This window comes from Sinocyclocheilus anshuiensis, unplaced genomic scaffold (assembly GCF_001515605.1).
Source record: "Sinocyclocheilus anshuiensis isolate Anshui unplaced genomic scaffold, SAMN03320099.WGS_v1.1 scaffold292, whole genome shotgun sequence".
Lineage (NCBI taxonomy): Eukaryota > Metazoa > Chordata > Actinopteri > Cypriniformes > Cyprinidae > Sinocyclocheilus > Sinocyclocheilus anshuiensis.
In genome coordinates, this window is record NW_015555757.1 from 180,468 (window position 1) to 203,833 (window position 23,366).

General features: G+C 36.2%; 1 protein-coding gene across 2 annotated transcripts in view; it reads left to right on the plus strand.

The window, feature by feature from the left end:
* Window positions 1–23,366, plus strand: part of LOC107673935 (sodium/potassium/calcium exchanger 3-like) — an 85,819-nt gene that overhangs the window by 12,760 nt on the left and 49,693 nt on the right. For both annotated transcript variants that reach the window (XM_016467768.1, XM_016467769.1), the window contains one exon: window positions 13,102–13,242. In XM_016467768.1, the coding sequence (XP_016323254.1) occupies window positions 13,102–13,242 (141 nt within the window). The remainder of the gene's footprint in view (window positions 1–13,101; window positions 13,243–23,366) is intronic.

A 23,366-nucleotide genomic window follows, 5' to 3' on the forward strand; every position in this document is an offset into this window, starting at 1 on the left:
CCTTGGGCTGGACGTGGGAACTGGAGCCCTCCTTGGGCTGGACATGGGAACTGGAGCCCTTTCTGTGCTAAACTCGGGGACAGGAGCCCTCCGTGGGCTAAACTCAGGAACAGGAGCCCTCTTTGGGCTGGATTCGGGGGCTGGAGCCAACACTGGAGCGAGCCCTGGGGCTGGAGCCGACACTGGAGCAAGCTCTGGGGCTGGAGCCAACACTGGAGCGAGCTCTGGGGCTAGGATGAGGGCAGATAACAGTCTTTTTCTCCTCATCCTCCTCCTTTGATTAGAGGTGAATGGCGTGGCCGGCGGGCTTGACTGAGGAACGGCCGGCGGACTTGACGGCGGGCTGGTTCTGGCTCGGGGCCGGACGCTCTCCAGACACCAGAGGATCCCTTCCCTCCAGCTTAGTCCAGTGAATGCCACGGCGAGCCCGCAGAACTCCCTGGCATACTCAACGAAGAGGAGATCCCTACGGGCTAGGGCAATGAAGCGTGCCGCGATCTCCACCGGAAACAAAACGGGGAGAAGGGGCGCCGTTTACTGTTATGGTCCGGTATTCTGTCACGCTCCGCTACTGGAAGACGAGGAGTTAACTTCAAACACAGAGACTTTAATAATACTCGAGGAACCAGAAAATCACACGTAAGACGGCATTCAATACCGGACAGCAAACTAGGAACGGGAAACACTTTAAATACACAGGACATGACGAGGGGAAGACGAGAAACACCTGGAATCAATAAACATAATAGGAACAGGAAACAGGAAGGACCAAATATGGGCATGGAGGGAGAAACTAGGGCATGGGAAACAAAACACAAGACACAGGACTGACACAAACTCACTGAAAAACTCTCAACTGAAAAACCTTTATTGCTTTTCTATGGTATTAAGCCTCAAATATCAACTATACATTGGATTGTTTTTTTCTTTAAATAAAAAAGTAAAAATATCCATTGTATTATAATGTTATACTAAAACTAAAATTAAAAACAATGGAAAAACCCTTAAGATAACCTGTAGAAAGAAAAGAAAACGCATCTTAAGCACACAGAATAACACAAGTGGACTTAGAACGATTAATTGCTGCTTTGAACGATTACATAATTGTGGCATCCGTAATTGTTATCACAATTAGAAATCCGATTAATTGTGCAGCGCTAATTTTACTTCTGTAATGTGCCATATTTCCTAGTGAAAGGCTATTTAGCAAGTAAAAATGTACAACAGGACTTTTAGTGGTTGTGAATTGATTGTATTGTGAAAATTCAACGTTACATACCAGAATGGAGCCAGACCTGAACGTTAGTTTGCTAAAATAATGGCTAAATAGCTAGTTTGATTAGCATTATCCAGTAATATTTGCAGCCTCAGTGGCATTAGCAGAAAGGGAAAGTCATTTCAGAGGAAGAGCAAGTTATTGTCATTTAATATATTTATTTAATTAAATATTATAAGGATAATGATCTTATTTGTAATAATTACAAAGATCTCTTCCTATGATTTAAAATCAAATCAATGTGAAATCCAAAAAAGCAACCTATTTTACTCCTATAATGTTTTCATAAAGTAAATATAGTAATATTTTCATTTAATTTGGACAGTTTGTTAGTTTCTTGAATAACCAGAGAGAAAAATTCTCAGTAATTAACTAAAAGTACTGAATCCCCCCAATAGAACGTCCCTAATTAATACAATGGCTTTATTTTAGGCTAGCGGTCTATTTTGGAATACACAAGACAATTTAGTCAGGACGGAGGCAGCTGCCACCCTGGAGCGCATGACGAGGTGAAAAGGCGATGGAGAGAGAGAAACAGCAAGGGGTTTTCTATCTGCCGGCTCCTCCCGAATCCCTCCACATGCCTCTCCTGCCGCTGCCCTCACGTGTAGCGCAGGTCATTAATTCAGGGAGGAGGGGGTGCCCTACATACCTTTTCTCTCACTATATATATAGCATGCTCTAAATGTCCTCATTAGAGGTGTGATTTATAATGCCCCTACACTCCACCTTCTTTATGTTTGTGCTGCGGTAAGAGCGGCTCAGGCCCTGCATTGCATCTGTTTATGGAGTTTGCTAAAGCCAACACCGCTCTGACCGAGTAAATCAAATGCAACACACAGTTCAGCTGAACACAGCAAGACCACTGAACATCTCCTAGAGAGGCTCTGGCCAGCCAGTAAGCGAGCAGATGGATTGCACACAGATGTTTGAAATATTTTAGACGTATGGAGATGAAAACCAGACACACATTGTAATGTAGCAAGGACAATCATGTTGTATGGGCACTCTGCAAACCGGGATGACCTGCCAGAAATGTTACGTACTGAAAACAATATGTTCTTCAGTTCACATTACAGACGCTAGTATGTTGATGTTTTTCAGAGTGGGAGAGGGTGGTAACCTTGAGTCTGATTGCCTGTGTGCGGTAGCCCCTATTTGGTGCTGTGAGTTGTGAGATGAGGTTCCAAATGTTTAAATTAGTTAAGCCAGATAGAGAGAGACAGACTGAGAAGTTGTTCCCATGTTTACTGTCTTTATCTGTATTTATTGCAAGTGTTATGCAATAGAGAACCATTTGAACATTTGTTGAAGTAACGATTCATAGTTCTTCTTAGATGATGTTACAGTATGTTCCTGTTTTAACTGTAGTAGCCTGCATTTCAATGGACAATGGTAATTTATTCCTGTGATGCAAAGCTGAATTTTCAGCAGCCATTACTCCAGTCTTCAGAGTCACATGATCTTTCCGAAAAATGCTGATTTGCTGCTCAAGAAACATTTCTTCTTATTATTTGTATTATTATTTCCAAACATCCTTAAAAGCCTGTACATTTACTTTTTTTTTTTTTTTTGAAGAGGATATTTCTTCAATTAAATTAGTTTTAAAGCATTTGATGAATGCAGTAAGATAAAATAAACTTAATTCACCATATATTCTCTGAGTCTAATTATCTTACACAGTTTTGCATAATAATTTCTCTTGTTTTAAGGACTTTTTTTCTAGAGAACAAGATAAAACTGATTAAGTAAATGTCTTTGTTGAGTATTTGATTGAATTTGTTGACATAGCAACCTATGCTGCTTTTCATATCTCTCAAAATATTTGACATTATGATAGCAGTGGCGGAGCTATAGAGTTTTATACATGGGGTGGCCAAGGCTAATTCAGGGGGGCCATAGACCATGACAGAAAATAAGTGTATAAATCCAACCTGGCATAAAAAAGCATGAATAAATCCTACGATTGCTGATTACTACCCCACATTAGCTATACATTCCTACCATAACGTCAAATGTTATTCTATTGGAACTTGTTTATCTTATTTCTATCATCTGATTAACCAGCAGTTGGAGCAAAAAATCTAACATTAACTTTAAGTGAATTTTGTAAATGTTGTTCAGGAAACCTAAAACTTCAGCTTACTTCAAACAGAGTTGCCAACTTTTGAGTTCAGCCTGGTGTGAGAATTATTCAGGAATAATTAACAAGCTCGTGATTAAGTTTGATTAATTTTTCTAAACTAAACTATACAGGGAACCTTATTGTTAAGGTAAAAAGTAACAATTGATTTGTATACAAGTTCATATTAGACCATTTTTTACATTTCTAATTTTTTTTATTAATTATAATAACAGAGCAATTATGAGTAAAAATATAATGTATTTTTTGCTCAATTCTCCTCTCTAGTGTATATTTTTCTTGCTATGGACACTGAATGGTTATGTGACAATCTTTTTAAGCTGCTGTCTTTCCGCGGTTGAAACACTCATTGAGTGATTACTTGAGACACTACATTCAGTAAGTTGTATTTTCAACATGCCCTCAGATGTTCATTCATGTTTATTTCATGCTAATTATAATGCACTCCTGCTTTGCTTGAACTGAGGCAAAGCGGGTGTGCACATGAACCGTCACGCCACTAAAGAGCTCCAAAACTTTATTTATCATTTGAAATTGTTAATAAAATTAACAGAATTTGAATGCCGAGACTTTGTTTCCTATTATCAAAAGGAACCTGCTCTGTCTTGTCTGTCAGCGTGTTGTCTATGTCCTCTTTTCTCTGCGATGTTTTTCACTCCATAAGAAAATGAACGTGTGGTGTGAGAGCGCGTACGTAAAAGTTAGCAGAGGCTGGAAGCTACACCGAACCGAATAAATTCTTCTTTCAGTAAGATTAAACAAAGAAAATGAAATAGTAGCATATTAAATTTTGGGGTGGCACCCGGGGTGGCCGATCCAGTGCCACTCTGGACACCCCTCTGGCTCCGCCACTGTATGATAGTTGAACAATGACTTCTCGTCTGTGTCTACAAAGTGTTGCTGTAATCTGAGTTTTAAGATTTGCTGTTCTGAGTGATGATATAGCACATTTCAAATAGCTAAACTGCTCCGGTGTCAGCAATTAGCATGGAACCCAGCGCACACTGTGAGTGCTAGCACATTCAGATAGCCTTTTACCTGCACTAAGAGGGGAAGAAGAACTGATTAGCTTTTTAATTGTCTGATTTAGATCAAACGTGAGCTGACTACCATGCAGTGTAGTGCAAATTCCGAGTAAGGATATGAGAAGCTAGCTCATTACTTTTCACACAGGATTACCTTTCATTCGAATGAGCATTTCTGCTCAGTAAAAAAGACAAATATGCTTAAGATATTAAAAATCCACTATGAAAGAATAATGAGTTCTAAGCCTTTAATCTTTTGACTGCTTTGAATTTATATAAGCCCTTGTTTGATATTCTGTCTGATTAAATAAAGCCGCAGTTGAAACATATTTGAAGGTGGTATGTTGGTTTGTAATGTAACCTGCTGAGGAAGAGAGTACTGACAAGAGATATCTGTTTTGGTGGAGTTGGTGGAGTTTGTGATTGTCCCAAGGTGCCTGTATGGGAGGGTGGCCAAAACAAGCAATGATGTAGGAAGAGATTTTGTGGTCCAGTGCCACCAAGACAAATTTTGTAAGCAAGACAAAATTCGATGCAATTTTGTGCACAAATGTAATACCTAGTGTGAGTAGGACTGCTTTTCATCATCTGGGACTGTGTATCTTGTTAAATTAGAAGGAAGAATGTGTCATCTGACCAGAGGCGGACAAAGTACTCAACTCCATTACTTGAGTGAAACTCTGCATCTGACTAACCTTACCTCAACAACCTTCAGTAAATCTCTAAGATGAGGAAAAAATGGTGTGCAAGAATAGGCCCGAACAGTGTATGAAGCTGGTAAATACTTGTTATTGTGTCACAATGTGGCACTTGAAATGTGGGGATTGAAGATAAAATTACATGGTTAAAGTACTGTAAGTGTAATGGATATGACGATGTTGTGCAATTTGTCCTATAGAGTATGATTGACAACTTAACTGTGGCAGTTTATTAACATTATTTGTGATCTAAGTCATTTTAAATTATATTGATTGGTGAAGTTTTGTATTTGATAATAAAAATTACATTTTAAATGAAGTATAAGCAATGTGCATTAATGTGTAAAACTGTTTTCTAATTTTATCTTAATATTCAAAACTGTTTAACTGTTCATAACTGTATTATTACGCTGGTTTTGGGTTTACCTGGCTCTAATTGGACATGTTAATGAATGGTGCAAAAACATCAAAATTAAAATATACAAAATGTGGCTAAATTAGTCAACCTCATTGCTTAACTTGACTAGTCGACCACTGAGAGCTTTCATTACTGTAGACAAATATCAGTGTGAATTTTTGTGATTTAGTTTGCATTTAGTATGATTTAGTAGTGAAGCTACACTGAGTGACGCCCCAGAAACCATCTCTCTCACTGGTTTGCCCAGAGCCTCAAAGCTTCCTGACTACCCTCCAGTCCTTTGAAGACTGATTGGTGGAGATGGGGCTTTTGTCCAGCTCTTCTGGCTGACAGCAGACATGCACAGCAGGAGCCGCACTGCCAGCAGTCACTAATGAGACTATTAATGGCCTGTCACATCCATAAACGAGCCATTACTGATACCCAATCACTGACTTTATATATAACCACCATAGATTCACTTCTGATAGTTTGGTTAATTATTCACCCAATAGTCTGATCATTAACTATACTGTACAATTCTCAGACAAGCCCATTCCCATGCTTTTCCTGAGACCCACCTCTATCTCCAATACTTTCAAGAATCAGGAAATCTCAAATGGAGTTTATTTCCTTTATACTGTATGTATTGATTCTGTATTCACCTTTCCCCTTGCAAAATATTGCCTTCCTTTTAAAAGAACAGTTTGATTTTATAAAGACAACACTTTATTAAACTAATAAAAATGGCATTTATATTGTCATTTTATTAAATCCAAAAGAAATGGTTATTACATATTATATGGATCTTTTTATTAAATGACAGACAGACAGACAGACAGATAGATAGATAGATAGATAGATCGATCTGATATTTTCTGCTGACTCCCTAGTGGTCCCTTGGAGGTCCCTGTTTCCCATCCAAGCAGATGTTTGCCTTAATGCTGTAACGTCACTAATGTAATACAGTGTTTCCAAAACACATTAAATTCTACCTTCCTTTTCTCTTCTGATTTCTTTGTACCTCTCCTCTCTCTCTAACTTTGTTTGACTATTACTGTGCCATATTCAAGTTTTCGCCTAATGAAGATAAACTACACTCTTAAAAATAAAGGTGCTTCAAAAGGTTCTTTAAGCGATGCCATAGAAGAACCATTTTTGGTTCCACAAAGAACCGTTCAGTCAAAGGTTCTTTAAAGAACCATCTCTTTCTTACCTTTTTGTAATCTGAAGAACCTTTTTTCACCACAAAGAACCTGTTGTGAAACAGAAAGGTTCTTCAGATATTAAAGGTTCTTTATGGAACCATTTAGACAAAAAGGTTCTTCTATGGCATCGTGAAGCACCTTTATTTTTAAGAGTGTAGGTAATTACGGTTTTGACAGAGTGGAAGTATGTAGTGTTATATTTATCCATTTTGACAATATGGGGTCAGATGTGTAAGGGCACTCTGAATCTATAGGATAGAATTTCCCGGGTAGTTCCTCTTCGCAACAGCTGCTATCTGGAACAGTCTTCTGTGGGACAGGTCCTCAGGTGATGTGCTGCAGATGTGGCTAGATAGAGCAATCTATTTTCTCCTTGTTCAAAGTATATAGCACAAGCATCTGCAAGCTTTCTTAGAAATAACACTGTGTGTGACAGGCTTTCTTTGTAGATCATTACCAGTAAAAGTAAAGTAAAACATAGTTATATAAATAACCTTTTTTGAAATTCATTTTATTTATTGAAGCTAAATAGTTATGTATGGTTAAAGGTGAAGAATGTGATTTCTCCACCACTAGTGGCACCAAAAGGAACTGCATTCTTTTTATTTCAGATAACATAATTGGTTCATCCAAAGGTGTGAATTTGATATGGGATAAATTGTTTGTCCAAAAATGTTTTGTTTGCAATTCTGTTTTGTGCAACTAGTTGCACAAATATTAAACAGTGTATGCTTGAGTGAGAAACTTCAATTAACTAAATTAGTGTGATATTGCAGGTATATAGCTTTTGATACTCGGCAAATAATGGAGGACTCTTGGGAATGATGATCAGTACTTTCTGTGGCTCTGTTTGGGGCATATGCACCTAGAGACCTTGTTATTCATTACTTAGAAGTGAGTAAAATACTACTGAGAAGTAAATAAGACCCTTTCCATTAATGATGCTGCCCATTACAGTATCATATTTGAGTAAATCTTTAATGAGCATTATTGTTGGATGACAAGTGCATCGAGTGACACTAAAGTCGTCCTACTTTTCCATTAATTTATAGTTTATTTTGTCATTTGACCTCATTCAAGATAATTTTGCATCTGCAAACAGCGACCCCTGAAATAGCACTGCAGTAAAAAGAGTAAAGTTGCATAATCTGTCTTAGTCATGTTTGCTCTCTGTGAAATCACCTTTGATGTTCAAACCTTGAACATCAGGACAAGCACTTACGGCTCTTTCTTTGAAGAGGGAGGTCCTTTGCCATAATGCGTCCTTGCCTTTCAGCTAAATTTTTATGCTGTTTTATTGTAAAACTCTGAGCATTTAAGGCATGTTTATCTCTGGGGTTTGGGCATTTAACATCATGCTAGAGGCTTTTTGCTTTATGACATGCACTATGTTGTCTTTGTCGATATAACAAACAAGGGGGTGAAGAACCTGGTTATGTAGTATGTTATATGTAGTTTTTGGAAATGGTCATTGTTTTGTTTTTTTGTCTTTGTACATTTTGTAATAAAGGTGATTAAGGTGATGGTCCAAATGTGCTCTGGGCTGGTGCAGTAGTGCATAGAAACCTTATTATTCATTAGACATGTCTAAACTGCTTTTTCTATTTATGCTTGATTAAATATATATATATATATATATATATACTGTTATTCGGGATGGATGATTTCTTTTTCAAATAAATGTTGTTCTTTTGAACTTTTTATGCATCAAATAATCCTGAAAAAACAATCACAACAAAAATATTAAGCAGTTTAGCTTTGCCATCACAGGAATAAATTACATTTTAAAGTCTATTAAATAGAAAACAGTTTTTATTTAGCCTTTGACTGAAATATGTATTTATATATTTATTTATTAATCCTTATATAATAATCTCAAACTCAAACGGCTCAAAATCATGAAAGTTGACTTTGGTCAAAAAGGTGTGTGAGGCTTGATTGTTACAAGTTATTCATTTTTATACAATTTTTATACAAGTCACCACATGTGCATTTTCAATCTCACTAAATGACTCTCTTTAATGGGGTCTCTCGCAGAGGTGCTTTGGGCTCTCTGGTGCAGCTGCATGCTGAGACTTTCACATTCATTACTTAAAAATGCCTAAAATACTTCTGTATCTTAGACCTTCTTGTGTTAATATAAATGTTTAAGAAGAATTACAGTTATTCGCATCCAATGACACTTAAAATGTAATGTAAAAGCAATATTATTTTTTTAAGAGATTGAGTTTGTGCCTTATCATTAGTATATTCTTTATTTCATGCGTTGTTTCTTTTTAAATCCTCTGCACGTGTACTGATGTGTTTTCTGTGTGCGATTAGCCGTGTCTTACTTATCACACATTTTTGAACAGCACTGTATATACTTCTATAATGATTTCTTTTTCAAATAAATGTTGTTCTTTTGAACTTTTTATGCATCAAATAATCCTGAAAAAACAATCACAACAAAAATATTAAGCAGTTTAGCTTTGCCATCACAGGAATAAATTACATTTTAAAGTCTATTAAATAGAAAACAGTTTTTATTTAGCCTTTGACTGAAATATGTATTTATATATTTATTTATTAATCCTTATATAATAATCTCAAACTCAAACGGCTCAAAATCATGAAAGTTGACTTTGGTCAAAAAGGTGTGTGAGGCTTGATTGTTACAAGTTATTCATTTTTATACAATTTTTATACAAGTCACCACATGTGCATTTTCAATCTCACTAAATGACTCTCTTTAATGGGGTCTCTCGCAGAGGTGCTTTGGGCTCTCTGGTGCAGCTGCATGCTGAGACTTTCACATTCATTACTTAAAAATGCCTAAAATACTTCTGTATCTTAGACCTTCTTGTGTTAATATAAATGTTTAAGAAGAATTACAGTTATTCGCATCCAATGACACTTAAAATGTAATGTAAAAGCAATATTATTTTTTTAAGAGATTGAGTTTGTGCCTTATCATTAGTATATTCTTTATTTCATGCGTTGTTTCTTTTTAAATCCTCTGCACGTGTACTGATGTGTTTTCTGTGTGCGATTAGCCGTGTTCATCTGAGCGTGATGTCGTCACTGTTCTCCTCTGGTCCCTGTGGTTACGTCACATCTCCATAGTAACTTCCTGCCTCCCCCCGCATGTGTGTGTGCAGTGTGCATTCTGGCTCGCTGCACAGGTAATGCCATTTCTGTGCAGCATGTCAGAGAGAAACACATTATTTCCATTGAAGCGGGCACAATGAACCTGAGCTCTGCTCATTCTAATGGAGCTGCTACTTTCCTCTTTAACATGCATTTGAGGATGGAACCTACATGGTTAATTACTTAGCCAATTAGTTGCGTTTTTAGCCCTGGAGAGTGAGAAATAAAGACTCACCGAACATTTGGGCCACTTTACTGTGCAAAAACAGCTCAACAGAGGCTTATTCACTAACCACCCATAGTCCAGTTTAACCAGGTTCTAAATTGGGTTGTACCATATTTGACATTTAACCAAAATTAGAATCAAATGATGGAGAAGAGCATTTATACAGATATGCACAAATGTGTAAGCACACTTTTACCAATCATTGAGCATCATACATTTCAGCATTTAGATTCATTTTTGGTACCATTTTATTGCTGATTTGAAATACTGAAACAATCTGTTTTTCACCATTCATTTATAGGCAATCTACTTCTACCTGTAGACGATGGCCACCATGTAAAGACCATGTATTTAGCAAGATTTACTCATATTACTAGTAATAGGAAAAAGTGTGCAATACATCAGAATAAGTTCCACCTTCTAAAAAAAAAAAAGAGGCAGTCGCCAACTGGTAAAGTCATTGCATCACTGCAGCTGCTGTTAGAAACTCCAGTTCCCATAGAAACAGTCAGTGTCCTGAGCCACACGCTTGGGACTGCACATGCGCATTTGCTGAACCAACTTGAAATATGCTTTTTTAAATGCTATTTGAGCTTAAGAAATAACATTTATGGGATAGTTCATGCCAAATGTTGTAGCTGATTTGAAATACATTATTTACATGTGAATTTGTCAAGTTTTTGATATTTCAGTATTTCCTTATTCAAATAGATAGGATTTATTCTTGCATGCCCAAAACAGCTGCCCAGACACATTGCAATTATGGCCGCTGAGTGAAATGACTTTCCTCGAAAGGGACTTTGACTGACTAGCCTCAAAGGGACTTTAGCCCTAGCCTGCTGCATCCTCCGCAAACTAACACTCAGAACTGGCCTGCAAAATCAAGAATTGCAGTGTGCAAATTGCATTCAGCATATATTTTGTGTGCACATTTGTGCTGCTACCTAATTTATATAATTCCTAGTAACAGAGACAGTGTGTTCAAATAAGTGGCGCAGTGAATTCCCCTCTGAAAGGTGGAGGGATCATATACCAATGAAGCATCTGTGTGGCTCAGTTTTGTGCTTCACTTGCTCACCTCTCATGTCCTGGACAGATCGCTGCTGTCTCTTTACTATGAGGAAGACGCTAAGGTGTCACATTTTCCAAAAATGTCACAACCGTCTTCACTTCACTACATGATTCTTTTGGCATTTCAGGGGACGATGAATTTTTAAACAGTTTCCACTTGGAATGTCAGTGCTTGGATCAGTTTTTCCTTTTTTGTCTTTTTGTTGATGAAGACAAACTCAAGTTTCCTATCAGTGCCGATTCTGCCGAAGAAGAACAGGGTGTTCTGAAGCTCTCCTTACAACCATATCCCAGTTCTGTATCGCTATTCACATCACATCACAATGTCAAAATGTGTCACGTCATAATGCGCCATGCAGCCCTGAAGCCCTATCATGAGTGCTGTTGTTTTTTGTTTTTTTTTTTAAATATAGAGGTTTTATTTATAGCGACTTGAGCGGTAAGTGGGATCCGGCGTTCTGAAAAGAGTAGCGCAGGAAGACGGTTGAGTGGAGTGGAGTAAGGGCAGAGGCGCTTTAGGACAGAGCGACCCAGATGACAGTGCTGCCAGAATAATCACCCCCTCCCAGCCCAGACAAGCCCGGACAGAAGCGCTGCCGCAGGAGCGTTCGCCGCGTGATGTCACTTTTATTACGCCTCGGCTTCACTCCGCACCACAGACGGCCCTCGTGAATATTCGCCAGCAGACTTCCGGGGCTCTGCTGCTCACAGAAACACAAATGAGAAGTGGAGCCTGTGAGAGTTTAACAGTATGTAACACTCACTATGTCCCTGTGAATGCAGTGTGAACAGGAGATATCACACAGTAATACTGGGCTGGACCGGTCAAACCCGCCCAAAACAACACTGTGATGAGCCTAACTTAGATCCGTGACTGTGAGACTCAGCTGTGTTGAGAATTTTAGTTTGTATTATAACTCTGGATAATAATAGATTAGGAACAAGTACAAGACAAGAACGAGTGTCACTCACATCTACACACATCTAGTGTGTCTGTCGGAGGTCTGTGGATAAAAGCGACTACTTAATAAATGTGAATGACTGTCACACTCACAGAATAAGTATGGAAGAGGGGTGACCGACTAAAATACTCTCTCTGTCTTTTCCATGTGAATATGTTTGTTATGAATTTGTGCTGTCCAAATTACATTCAGTATACAAACTTATCTGCATTCTTTTTTATACTGTAGTTTTTTTGCTGTAAGTTTAAAAAATGCTTGGTTACACAGCCAGCATGGATATTTGCAATATGTTTCGACTCAATAAATACATTAAATTGACCAAAAGCGACAGTAAAGATTTTACATTGCTGCAAAAAAGTTATCTTTCTATTTTTTCTATTCCACAAAAAACCCTGACAATTATATATATATATATATATATATATAGAGAGAGAGAGAGAGAGAGAAAAATAAATAAAATAAGCAGCACAACAATGGCTGCTGAAATTTTGCCATCACTAGAATAAATTACATTTTTAAATATATTATATAATATTATAATTATAATAATATATTATATTAAAATAGAAAACAGTTATTTTAAATTGTACTAATATTTCACAATACTGTATTACTATTTTTTTGATCTAATAAATGCATGAGAATAAGTCGTCTTTCAAAAAAATTTAAATAAATAAATCTTACCAATCCCAAACGGTAGTGTTAATTATATTGGCAGATTAGAGGCAAAAAAGTGCCAACTTAATAGAAAGTGAATATTTTTTAGATAATACTTTACACATAGACTGTCATATAATTATTTTAATTTGTGTATATATTTATGTTTTGAAAGTGGGTCCCTTGTAAGGGGATTGTAATATTTGTGTCAAATATGAGAATTCGTCATATCTTTTGCAACCAAATTAAGTCTGCTGTAGGTAAATCTTGCCATGATTAATGGAAATGATTTTTCCATGTGTTTTACAGGTTATGGCATCTCCAGTCTTTCAGCTGAAGATAGTGAGAGGTGGGAGAGTCGCAGGCTGCTGCAGGACTTTGACATTGACAGCAACTATACTGATGAGGTGCAGGTTGGGCCCAATGCTGAAAAGAACTGCACACCGCCTGGTAAGAGGTTTAGCACCACACACACATAAAACCTCACACAACCTACCAGCTCTTTTGGTTCAATAGCACAGATGAAACAGGAAAATTATTGTTGTTTGTAAGGAACTTAGCATGACAGATGACTAATGTCACAATGGAAACAACACCTCAATATGATTAAGCAAGAAGTCATGCTAAGTTTCACTTCTGAAAATCTGTTTTTGAGGGTAGAATTTCCATATTGGGATGTGTATCGGATTGTGAACTAGGTTCTATGAACTTTAAGATCAAGTGATGTTTTCTAAAATGAAATAGTCTCATATCTTTTATTTGTTCTCCTCTGGTTTGTGAGTCCACAGAGGTGTTAGTCCTGTATCAGGACTCTCCTGTCATCAGTAAGTCAGACACTAACTCTTTTGTTGCATATGAGGGAATCTCGCTGGCACAGACTTTGCTATTGTTTCTCTTGGGGCTCGCTGGCTAGAGAACATAATGTGTATTTCAAACCATAGAGACCCATGAGCAGTGACCAGTTCAAAGGTTAACAGTGGATTTCTGGCCAAGGTGAAGACCAGACACGTCACCTAATGAAGACATTAAGGCTTTTAAAAATATTGGTGCTCTAAGAAAAGTCAGCAGAACACAACTCTATCAGCTGCTATGACCAAGTTTGATTTTAAAATTTGGTTAATGTCTGTACAAGATCTCATGGTAAACACATTCACACCCACTTTTAATTTCTGACAGAATTAGTATAAACAATTTGACATTTCCAATCTGTTCCTCATTATTTTTCCTCATTGTTATTCATTGTTTATTTGCACAGTTGGTGTAGATCCTCTGTGTAATTCGATGCACTAGGCTACATCATTCTCCACACACTTGGATATTGTGAAGAGGCCAATTAGAACAGGTCTGAGGGAGAGGCGAGGGTGAACAAAGATACTGTGCGGGTCTATTGATTGACCATCTCCCTCTTCTTTCAAAGCTCTCCTCTTTCCCCCTCTTGCAATGTGTTTACAGTAGATGGGATCTACTACAGCACACTGTTAGTATCTGATTCCACTCCACTGCTCAGTTTGTTTGTTGCTCAGGAACTTCATACATGGAACTTTTATGTAGTGGCACCAAAAAGTATTTGGACAATGTTGAAAAAAATAATGCAGTATGTTAATACAGTAATGTTATGAATAGGGCCGTCCTTAGGGGGGTGCTCCATACCTCGCACCGGGCCCCACGTCAGCTAAGGACGGCCCTGGTTTTGAAATATTGTTTCAATTTAAATTTGTAATAACTATTTTCTATTTTAATATATCTATAAATATAATTTATTCCTGTGTTGGCAAAGCTACATTTTTCAGCAGTCATTACTCAATTCTTCAAAGTCGCATGCTCCTTCAGAAATCATTCTAATATGCTGATTTGGTGCTCAAGAAACATTTCTTAGTATTATCAATGTTGAAAACAGTAGTGCTGCTTGATATTTTTTGTGTAATACTTTTTTTCAGGATTTGTTGATGAATAGTAAGTTTAAAAGAACAATTTATTTGAAATAGGCATCTTTTTTTATCAATTTAATATGATAAATGTAATACTTTCTTAAAGTCTTTGTTGAATAAAAGTATTAATTTCTTTAAAAAATATATTGCTGACCTCAAACTTTCAATATTCTCAATATTCAAAATTGAGTTGTTAATCGTGGAAATTACTTTATTGTTATTTGTTTGGAGAAGCTACTTAGTTTGATATTTGGTTTCCAATGCCGTGAAATAATGCATATATTTTTAAATGAGGCTTGAGCGTCCAAATACTTTGGGGCGACTGTATGTCATAAATACTGTTATTTTATATGTGTTGGCATGACTTTTATGTTTTATATGTGGTGAAAGTAAAAAAGGGGAGTGTTTTAGGCTTGAGGGGAACACTTAATCTGCAGTGAATACAGAGGAATGTCAAGTCTTATGGATGCTGAGATAAACCAAAACTTATGATTTGACATCTCTCCAGAAATAAAACAGAGCAGGAGGTAATTTTCCATGGTGAGACATTGTATTTGCAGTGAGCTCAGTGTGCAACGACCCGGCTCTACTGTTAGGAGGTGTAAAGGGAGCAGCTTTGCGTCCGTAACACAACGTGGCCTGCCTGCTTTTGTTTGTGTTTTTTTTTTTTTTGTGGGCGGATTTGGGTGAATGTTTCCAAGTGGGGTCCTGGTGTTTTAGGAGGCTGTGTTTCTTGCCAAGCATCTCCTTGATCTCGCCGTTAAAGAGTGAGCTGTGCTCTTAAGCTCTCGCTCGTGTCCAGATGCCCGCTTCCCCACCCGTCTCCAACACCAGCCTGGCGCCTTGGCACAGGTTGAGGGTTTCCTTACTCTACTGTTTAAAACTATGCTTCCTTTAATACAGCTATAGAAGTCTACACATTACATTAGAGAATAAGTCTTGCTCATATTCTGATATTCAAACCTGGTTTTTACTACATGTACACAAATTGGGAATAACAACATTGTTTACAGTAAATGCATGAATGAATGCCCTAAATGATCATTACAGACTGCAAGAATCATTCCTGAATTTGCGATAATTGACAAAGTGATAACCAAAACCAAGGTTCCCCTTCAGGAACTCGAGCTGTGTCGAAACGCTATTTCGACACAGCGTCTCGTTGGTTACAACAGACGTTTTAGTCTCATGTTTTAATTATTATATTATAATCATGTTTTCAATTATTAAGAGCACAAGTGTTATCAACATTAATCATACTAATAAATGCTTATTGTGCCAAATCAGCATATTAGAATGATTTCTGAAAGATCATGTGACACTGGAAACTGTAAAACTACAAATTCAGCTTTGCCGTAACAAGAAATATTGTGTAATATACTTTTAATCTGAAAGCACTGTATTTTATTAAATTGTATTTTCTTTGTTTTTACTGTATTTTTCTTCAAATAAATAGTAATATTTTAATAAATGTTTTAATTATCATAATATTTAATAATTATTTAATAAATTATAATAATTTTATTCCTGACAATGTATGCTGTCTCTTTCTCTCCTTTTATTGGGCTTTGCAGGCAGAAACTCCCTCTCTCAGCATTCTTTCATACTTAGTGTATGTGTAGTAATTAAATTTTTCATGTGTTCTCCCGTGAATCTTTAGGAGTTCTGCCTGTGCACAGATCCTCCTCGGCACTTCCTGAATATTCACAAATGCATCAAAATAATCAGGCAACCCGTCGTTAGCTTGATTACTGGAGCTAATGAGTTGTTAATTATCTCTTCATCCAGCAACTCCTATTGTCTGTCACACGGCATTTAATGTTGCTCAAGCAATAACAGTGACTGACTGGAAGCCATGATAATGGATTATAACCTTTGAACCAATATCAAAAATTAACTTTACCCAAAATGTTTACCCACTGGTGTTAATTTTCAGGGACTTTTTTGACAATTTCATTGATTCAGATTAAATACTTAAATACAGTCATTTAATAAAAATGAATTGTTGCTCTAAACAATTACGGCTAACCTATAAAATCAAATCACTATTAATGAAAGTGATTGCATTTGCCATGTCTTGCTGTGACAGAGCTGCTCTGCCATCATCGTCATTCATCTTATTATACTGCGTTCACTTACTCTAACTGAAGTGTACTCCCGTTTTTGCATTTCTGTGTACGCAGTTGGACATTTGGCTAGCAGATGAGTCATGTGACCTGACCTTTGAGAGCTGTGCGAACATTAGACTTACGGCAGAGAGAGTGTGTAGGACTGCTCAGCTGAAATGTGACTACACATGGAGGCTCATGATTAAAATGCCTGCTCTTATCTTTTTTTCACCTGTCTATTTTCTCTTTGTGGTTGCCATGCTGATGTCAGGAGGACCACAGTATGGTTTTTATCTTTTTAGTGCTCAGCCAAACATTTTCTTTCTACATTTCTGTTGTTTAGTCACATGAAAGTTCTATGAATCCTCTAAAATACTTAGTGTTGTTATAGCCATAGTTCACCCAAGGGTTATTAAATAAAATTTAAACTTTTCATTGCTTGAAATTAAATAAAAATTAACATAAATAAAACAAAATTAAATATTAAAATAAACTTATTTTATTTCAGCTAGTTGCCAAGGCATCATTTCTCATTTTAGTTTAGTTTCAATTGAAGTACTAAAATAACTCAACTATACATGCTATAAATAATAACTAAAACTGATGAAAAACATTGATTTACCCAAAAATGAAAATTCTGTCATCATTTACTCACCCTTATGTCATTCATCCAAACCTATATGACTTAATTTATCTTTATTTCAGTCAGGACCACTCTGTTTGATTGTAGAGGTCCTGAACATTATTTTGGTGGCAGGCTTTGCTCTGAAGGGTTCAGATTCTGAGCTGTCCACAAGCAAACCTCAGTGAGGTTTGAAACCCCAATTCTAAGATCAATCAGGGAGTGCAGCTACTGATTCTCTGTCCAGTCTTAACTTTTGAGATGCTCTCTTGTCTCAGCACACCCAGGTGAAAAAGAAATATATTTAAATTGTGCTTTTTCAGACATACTTACTATATTTAAATTATACTATACTAAGTGCATATTAAATGTATTATTTTGAAACAACTTTAAGTATATTAAGTGTATTTCAAGATATGCTTAAGTTTGATTTTAATCTATTTGTAATATATTTAATATATTGAAATTGTGTTAAATTGGAACCACTTTAAGTATATTTAGTGCAATTTAAGTGTATTTCTTAAAATACATTTAAAATGTCCTTTTAATACTTCATGAACAAACCATCTAAGACTTTCGTTCATCTTCAAAAGAAAAGCGGCGATATTTTAATAAAAACCTGAGAGATTTATATCCCTCCGATGAAAGATGATTCACCAAAGATGTTCACGTTTCAAAAAGTTGAAATCGCAAAAAAATATCGCCAAAGTAATCCATATGAATTGCGTGGTTTCTTCCAAGTGCCCTAAAGAGACACGATCAGCGACCGCTCTATTTAATACTGTTTAAATTTAGACTTATATTTATTTATTACCAAAGTATTTCTAGTATACTTTTTATAAATAAATTAAAAGTATACTTCTGTTTAGCATATTTCTTAGAAGTATAACTAAGCATATATTTAATACAAAAGTACTTCTAGTATACTTTTTAGAAATATATTAAAATGCAATTCAGTATATTTTTATTGCACTTCAAATAAGCATGTTGGGAATACAAATGTATTATAAACATACTACTTGAATTTCAAGTATATTTTTAATACATTTAATACTACCCGTCTTTTTCACATGGGCAGCGAAGATAGCATATTTCAATTATAATCGGGAATGCTGTTCTCGGGTAATGTTGCCCCCCCCCCACACACACCACACACCCCCCACCAATAAAATGGAGTATAACGGTTAGCTTACTTGAATCGTTGTCTCCTTAACTGCAGGCAATTGCCAATAATCAAAAGCCTGAGCAACAAGTATGTTTCCAATAATACACAAAAAGCTTTGATCAACAGCACGTTTCCTAAACACAGTTTAGACAAACAACAAGAACGTTCCAATGATAAACACAATTTGCTAAACAGTATATGCTCTGACAAGCACGTTGCCAATAACCTGTTAACTTTTAAGTATGAGCATAAAAGGAAAACTTCTTCATGTAGGGAGGGCTGATCTCGAATGAATTGTCACTTCCAATCAGGCCGCTTATACTGGTCGATGCAGTGAATTGTGAGTTCAAGATCACTAAACTGAATCTGAAGTGAAATTCGGCAGGGAACAAATCCCTTCATCCATTTGAAAACTGTTCTGTGTGAGTGTTTGTGATGAACTAGTATAGTGACTGAAAGCTGACATAATGCGTCTGTCCGACAGAACTCAAAGCTGACTTAACATTTGTCTGTGTGACAGGAAACATTCAAAATAAAATTTAGTTTCTCAATATATCTCCTCCTCTCAGGTTCACATAGGGTGGTGAAATAATCCTTTCACATGGTTAAAAATAATGAATGTTTCCTGACACCGATTACGTTTCCCTCCAGTGGGCGTAGTTCTCAGAGTAATATGACTATGTTGCGCTTTATAAAAACGTAGTTCTGGGTTTTTTAGCTTGTTTACTGTACACCTTGTCACATAGCAGCTTTTAGACATTGTTCTGTTTTTTTGTTATAAGTCAGAAATGACAAGGAGGCAGCTTCCCGCAATACAAAATCAATGGAGAGGGTTGGATTGTTTTCCCCCCGGTGGGCGTGGTTTTCAGATTGTGACGCGTGTCACTCTGTCTCTATTTAATTGTAGTGGGAGGAGTTACAATCAGCTGTCACGCCGTGGTCTGTCTGAACTACATTTGAGCTCCATTCATCACTCAAACTACATTTATAAGAATGTGTTGATTGTTTTTGCCCATTCAATGAAAGAATTGCACCTCAGTGACTTTAATTGTATAGGCAAAAAACATTTTTTAAACAAATTTTCACAGAAGAACCACAGAATTGTCATGTTAGCACTGTGGGTCTGATTATAAATATACAAGTGTCCCCTTACACAAGTCTAAACGTGCCTGAAAAGAGGATACAAAGACAACAGCAAGGAATACAGTCACATAAAAGCCATGAGACAGAGAAGGGACACCAGGAATGAACAGAGATGGCCAGAAAGAACAAAAAACTGTGATTAATCAGTGGGATGCCCATGTTGCGATGCTGCGTGGGTAGTTAGGCAGGCGGCTACACTGTACACACATTCACAAAACACACACACACACACACACACACACACGTAGAAAACAAACACGGCACATTATGAAAGATGAACATTCAGCATGCGGCACACAGCTTGGTCATTTAACCACTTTCTACCACTTGAACTTTCCACAGCTGTTCATGGAAAGCTGCAACATTAACTGACTTACCATTTTTGGTTCTGCACAAATAATAAAAGCCTTTATCCTCCTCAATAGTGAACATTTTGTGGTGGGAGAGAGAGTTTTTTCTTTTGTCAGTCATATTCATGTTCCTCTAATGAAGCAGAACTGCTTACTTGTCAAACCTCTACATTTATCCTACAGTGTCTACTGTAGACACATGGAAGCGGTCAGTGTTCTCATAGGAACTTCTGATTTGGACAATGCCTTCCGAGTTGTGTGCTCTTAAATGGCCTTTGTTTACAGTTTACACCTCCCTCGCCTCAAAGGCTCAGTTTCAGATCTCTTTCTCTGGCTTTTTGAGCTGCATTTGCACAATCAGAGTAGAGAAAGCACTGAAAATGTGCTTACTGTGCGCTTTACCGAATGCCAATATTGCAGTTATAAACACAGCTGGTCTCTCTCTTTTAGACTGTCACTCACTCTTTCTCTCTGTTTCTGTGTTTGCCTGTCTGTTTTTCCATTTTAATCCTCACTCCTACAGACCTACACACTATGAATGCACCAAATAGCACATTGGTTATTGACCATTATTATACTTTTTTTTTATTTACACTACTGTTCAAAAATCTGGGGTCAGTTAGAATTTTTTTCATGGTTTTGAAAGAAGTTTCTTATTCTCACCAACTGTGCATTTATTTGATCAAAAATACAATAAAAATGGTAATATTGTGAAATATTATTACAATTTAAAATAATAATTTTCTATTTGAATTTATTGTAAAATGTAATTTATTCTTGTGATGGCAAAGCTGGATTTTCTACAGCCATTATCCCTGTTTTCAATGTCACATGATCATTCAGAAATCATTCTAAAATGCTGATTTGGTGCTCAAGAAGCATATTTATTATTATCAACGTTGAAAAGTTGTGCTGCTTAGTATTTTTTGTGGAAACTGAGATACATTTTCAGTATTATTTGATGAATAGAAAATTTGAAAGAACAGCATTTATTTAAAAATATAAATATTTTGTTACACTATTAATGTGTTTACTGTTACTTTTGATCAATTAAATACTTGCTTAATAAAAATATTAATAAAAAATATATCATGCTGAGCCCACTAGAGCTTCTATTTTACTTTTATCTTACTTTTGTCATTATCTAACATTTACTTAAGTTTAGTCTTTAATACACTAATCATCTAATAACTGTAAAATGTAATCTTAAGCAAATATCAACATTTGCATACTGTACATTTGAATGTTGTAATGTGTAAATTCATTTTTAGCATTTTGATTTTAGTTGTAAGTGCTTTATTTTTGTATTTATTTAAACAAAATTGTAATTTTACAATAATTTTAACAATAATTATCAATCTGCAAGATGGAAAATTGCGGCCTGTGCAGATTTCATTTATTTATTTATTGTTTTTTCCCCCCTATACTGGGTAGAACATGAGAACATCTCCATGGAGACCCACAGATCTACTTCCACTTTGCTTCAAAGCCATATGCTTTGGACCATACTCCCTCCTTCCACAAGTGCAGAGCAGAGAAAGAGAACCCTTAAAACGCTTTTTTTGTTTCCATGTTTTACCTAACCCATTCTCTTTCTCGCTGACTCTGAGCAACCATCAGACAAATAAGTAACTCAAAGTAAAAGCGCATCACTCAGAATAAACAGAGGCTTTCTCAGGAGACATTCCCTGGTGGCTCAACCTGGATCTTTTAGACACGCTCAAACAGATGTTTGTTGTCCTCTTCACTGTGACTAACCAGATTTTTCCTATGACTCACTTTACAATAAGGTTGTATTAGTTAACATTAGTTCATGCATTAGTTAACATTAACTAACCGTGATCAACACCTCTGTTCAGCATTAGTTCATCTTTGTTAACGTTAACTCCCACATATATTAATACATCTATTCACGTTAACAGCAGAATTAGTTAACATTAGTTAAAGCATTAGTTAACATGAACTAACCACGAACAACACCTCTGTCCAGCATTAGTTAATCTTTGTTAATGTTAACTCGCATACATTAGAAAGCAGCCTAATGTTAGTGTAATCTATTAACTATTAACTACTAGCATATGGATGTCATGTCATCAAATATTTTTAATATGACTGAATTTGTTTTTAACAATTTAATAAAAACATTGTAAGTTATCATCGTCATCATCCTCTTCCTAATTGCTACATCCCAAATGAATATTGTGCATGTTAAACTCACTGCTTGATGCTAGGTTATTAAGATGTTGGGAGTTAAGGTGCTAGGAGTTGTTGCTAAGGTGCTTTTAATGATTGTTAGCATTTGGCTATGCTGTTGCTCAGATTAGTCAATCTTACTTAGTCTGTATGATATTTTCATCCCTAAATTGATCACTTTTCATTGTCAGTTCATGGTTATATTTGCCATTTTATGCTTTTTTTCCATTTACTAGGCAAAAATCATATATATTGAAGAACTTGAAGCATATCTCACTTCGCATATGGGATATTTATGCGGCAAAGTTTAAAACGTATGATACTTATGTATACTTATGATATAATTATGATTTTAAAAATGTGATTTGGGGTTGGTTTGATTTTTTTTTTTAAGAATACTCTTATGCTCACCAAGGCTGCATTTGTTTGATCAAAAATACAGCAAATATTATGAAATATTATTACAATTTAAAGCTGTTTTCTATCTGAATACATTTTAAAATTTCATTTATTCCTATGATGGCAAAGCTCAATTTTCAGTAGCCATTACTCCATTCTTCAGTGTCACATGATCCTTCAGAAATCTTTTTTGTTTCTTCAGAAATCATTCTAATATACTGATTTGGTACTCAAGTAATATCTTTTTGTTATTATCATGATGAGAACAGTTGTGCTTCTTAATATTTTTACCTACCACTGGCTTTTGAACAGTAGTGGAATATTTTTATACTTGCATTATTGTTCCATTCTGTTTCGTATGGGAATAGTTGTGTCCTTCCATTACAGCATTCTACATCACATGACCAGCAAGTGTGTTTGGAGTTAAATAAAACATGCATGTAAGTCGAGTGTGTGTATATATAGTGTGTGTTTGATTGTGGTTTTGTGATGTAACTCTAAATAAAGAATAGCCTGCGGACAGTATGACAGGCTGAGGACAGCAGTAATGTGGATTCAGGAGGATGCACTGGCACGAGGAGCTCTGTCACATGTAGAAGAGAAGGTCAGAATGTGCAAGACTGTGTGTGTGTGTGTGTGTGTGTGTGTGTGTGTGCGTGCGTGCTT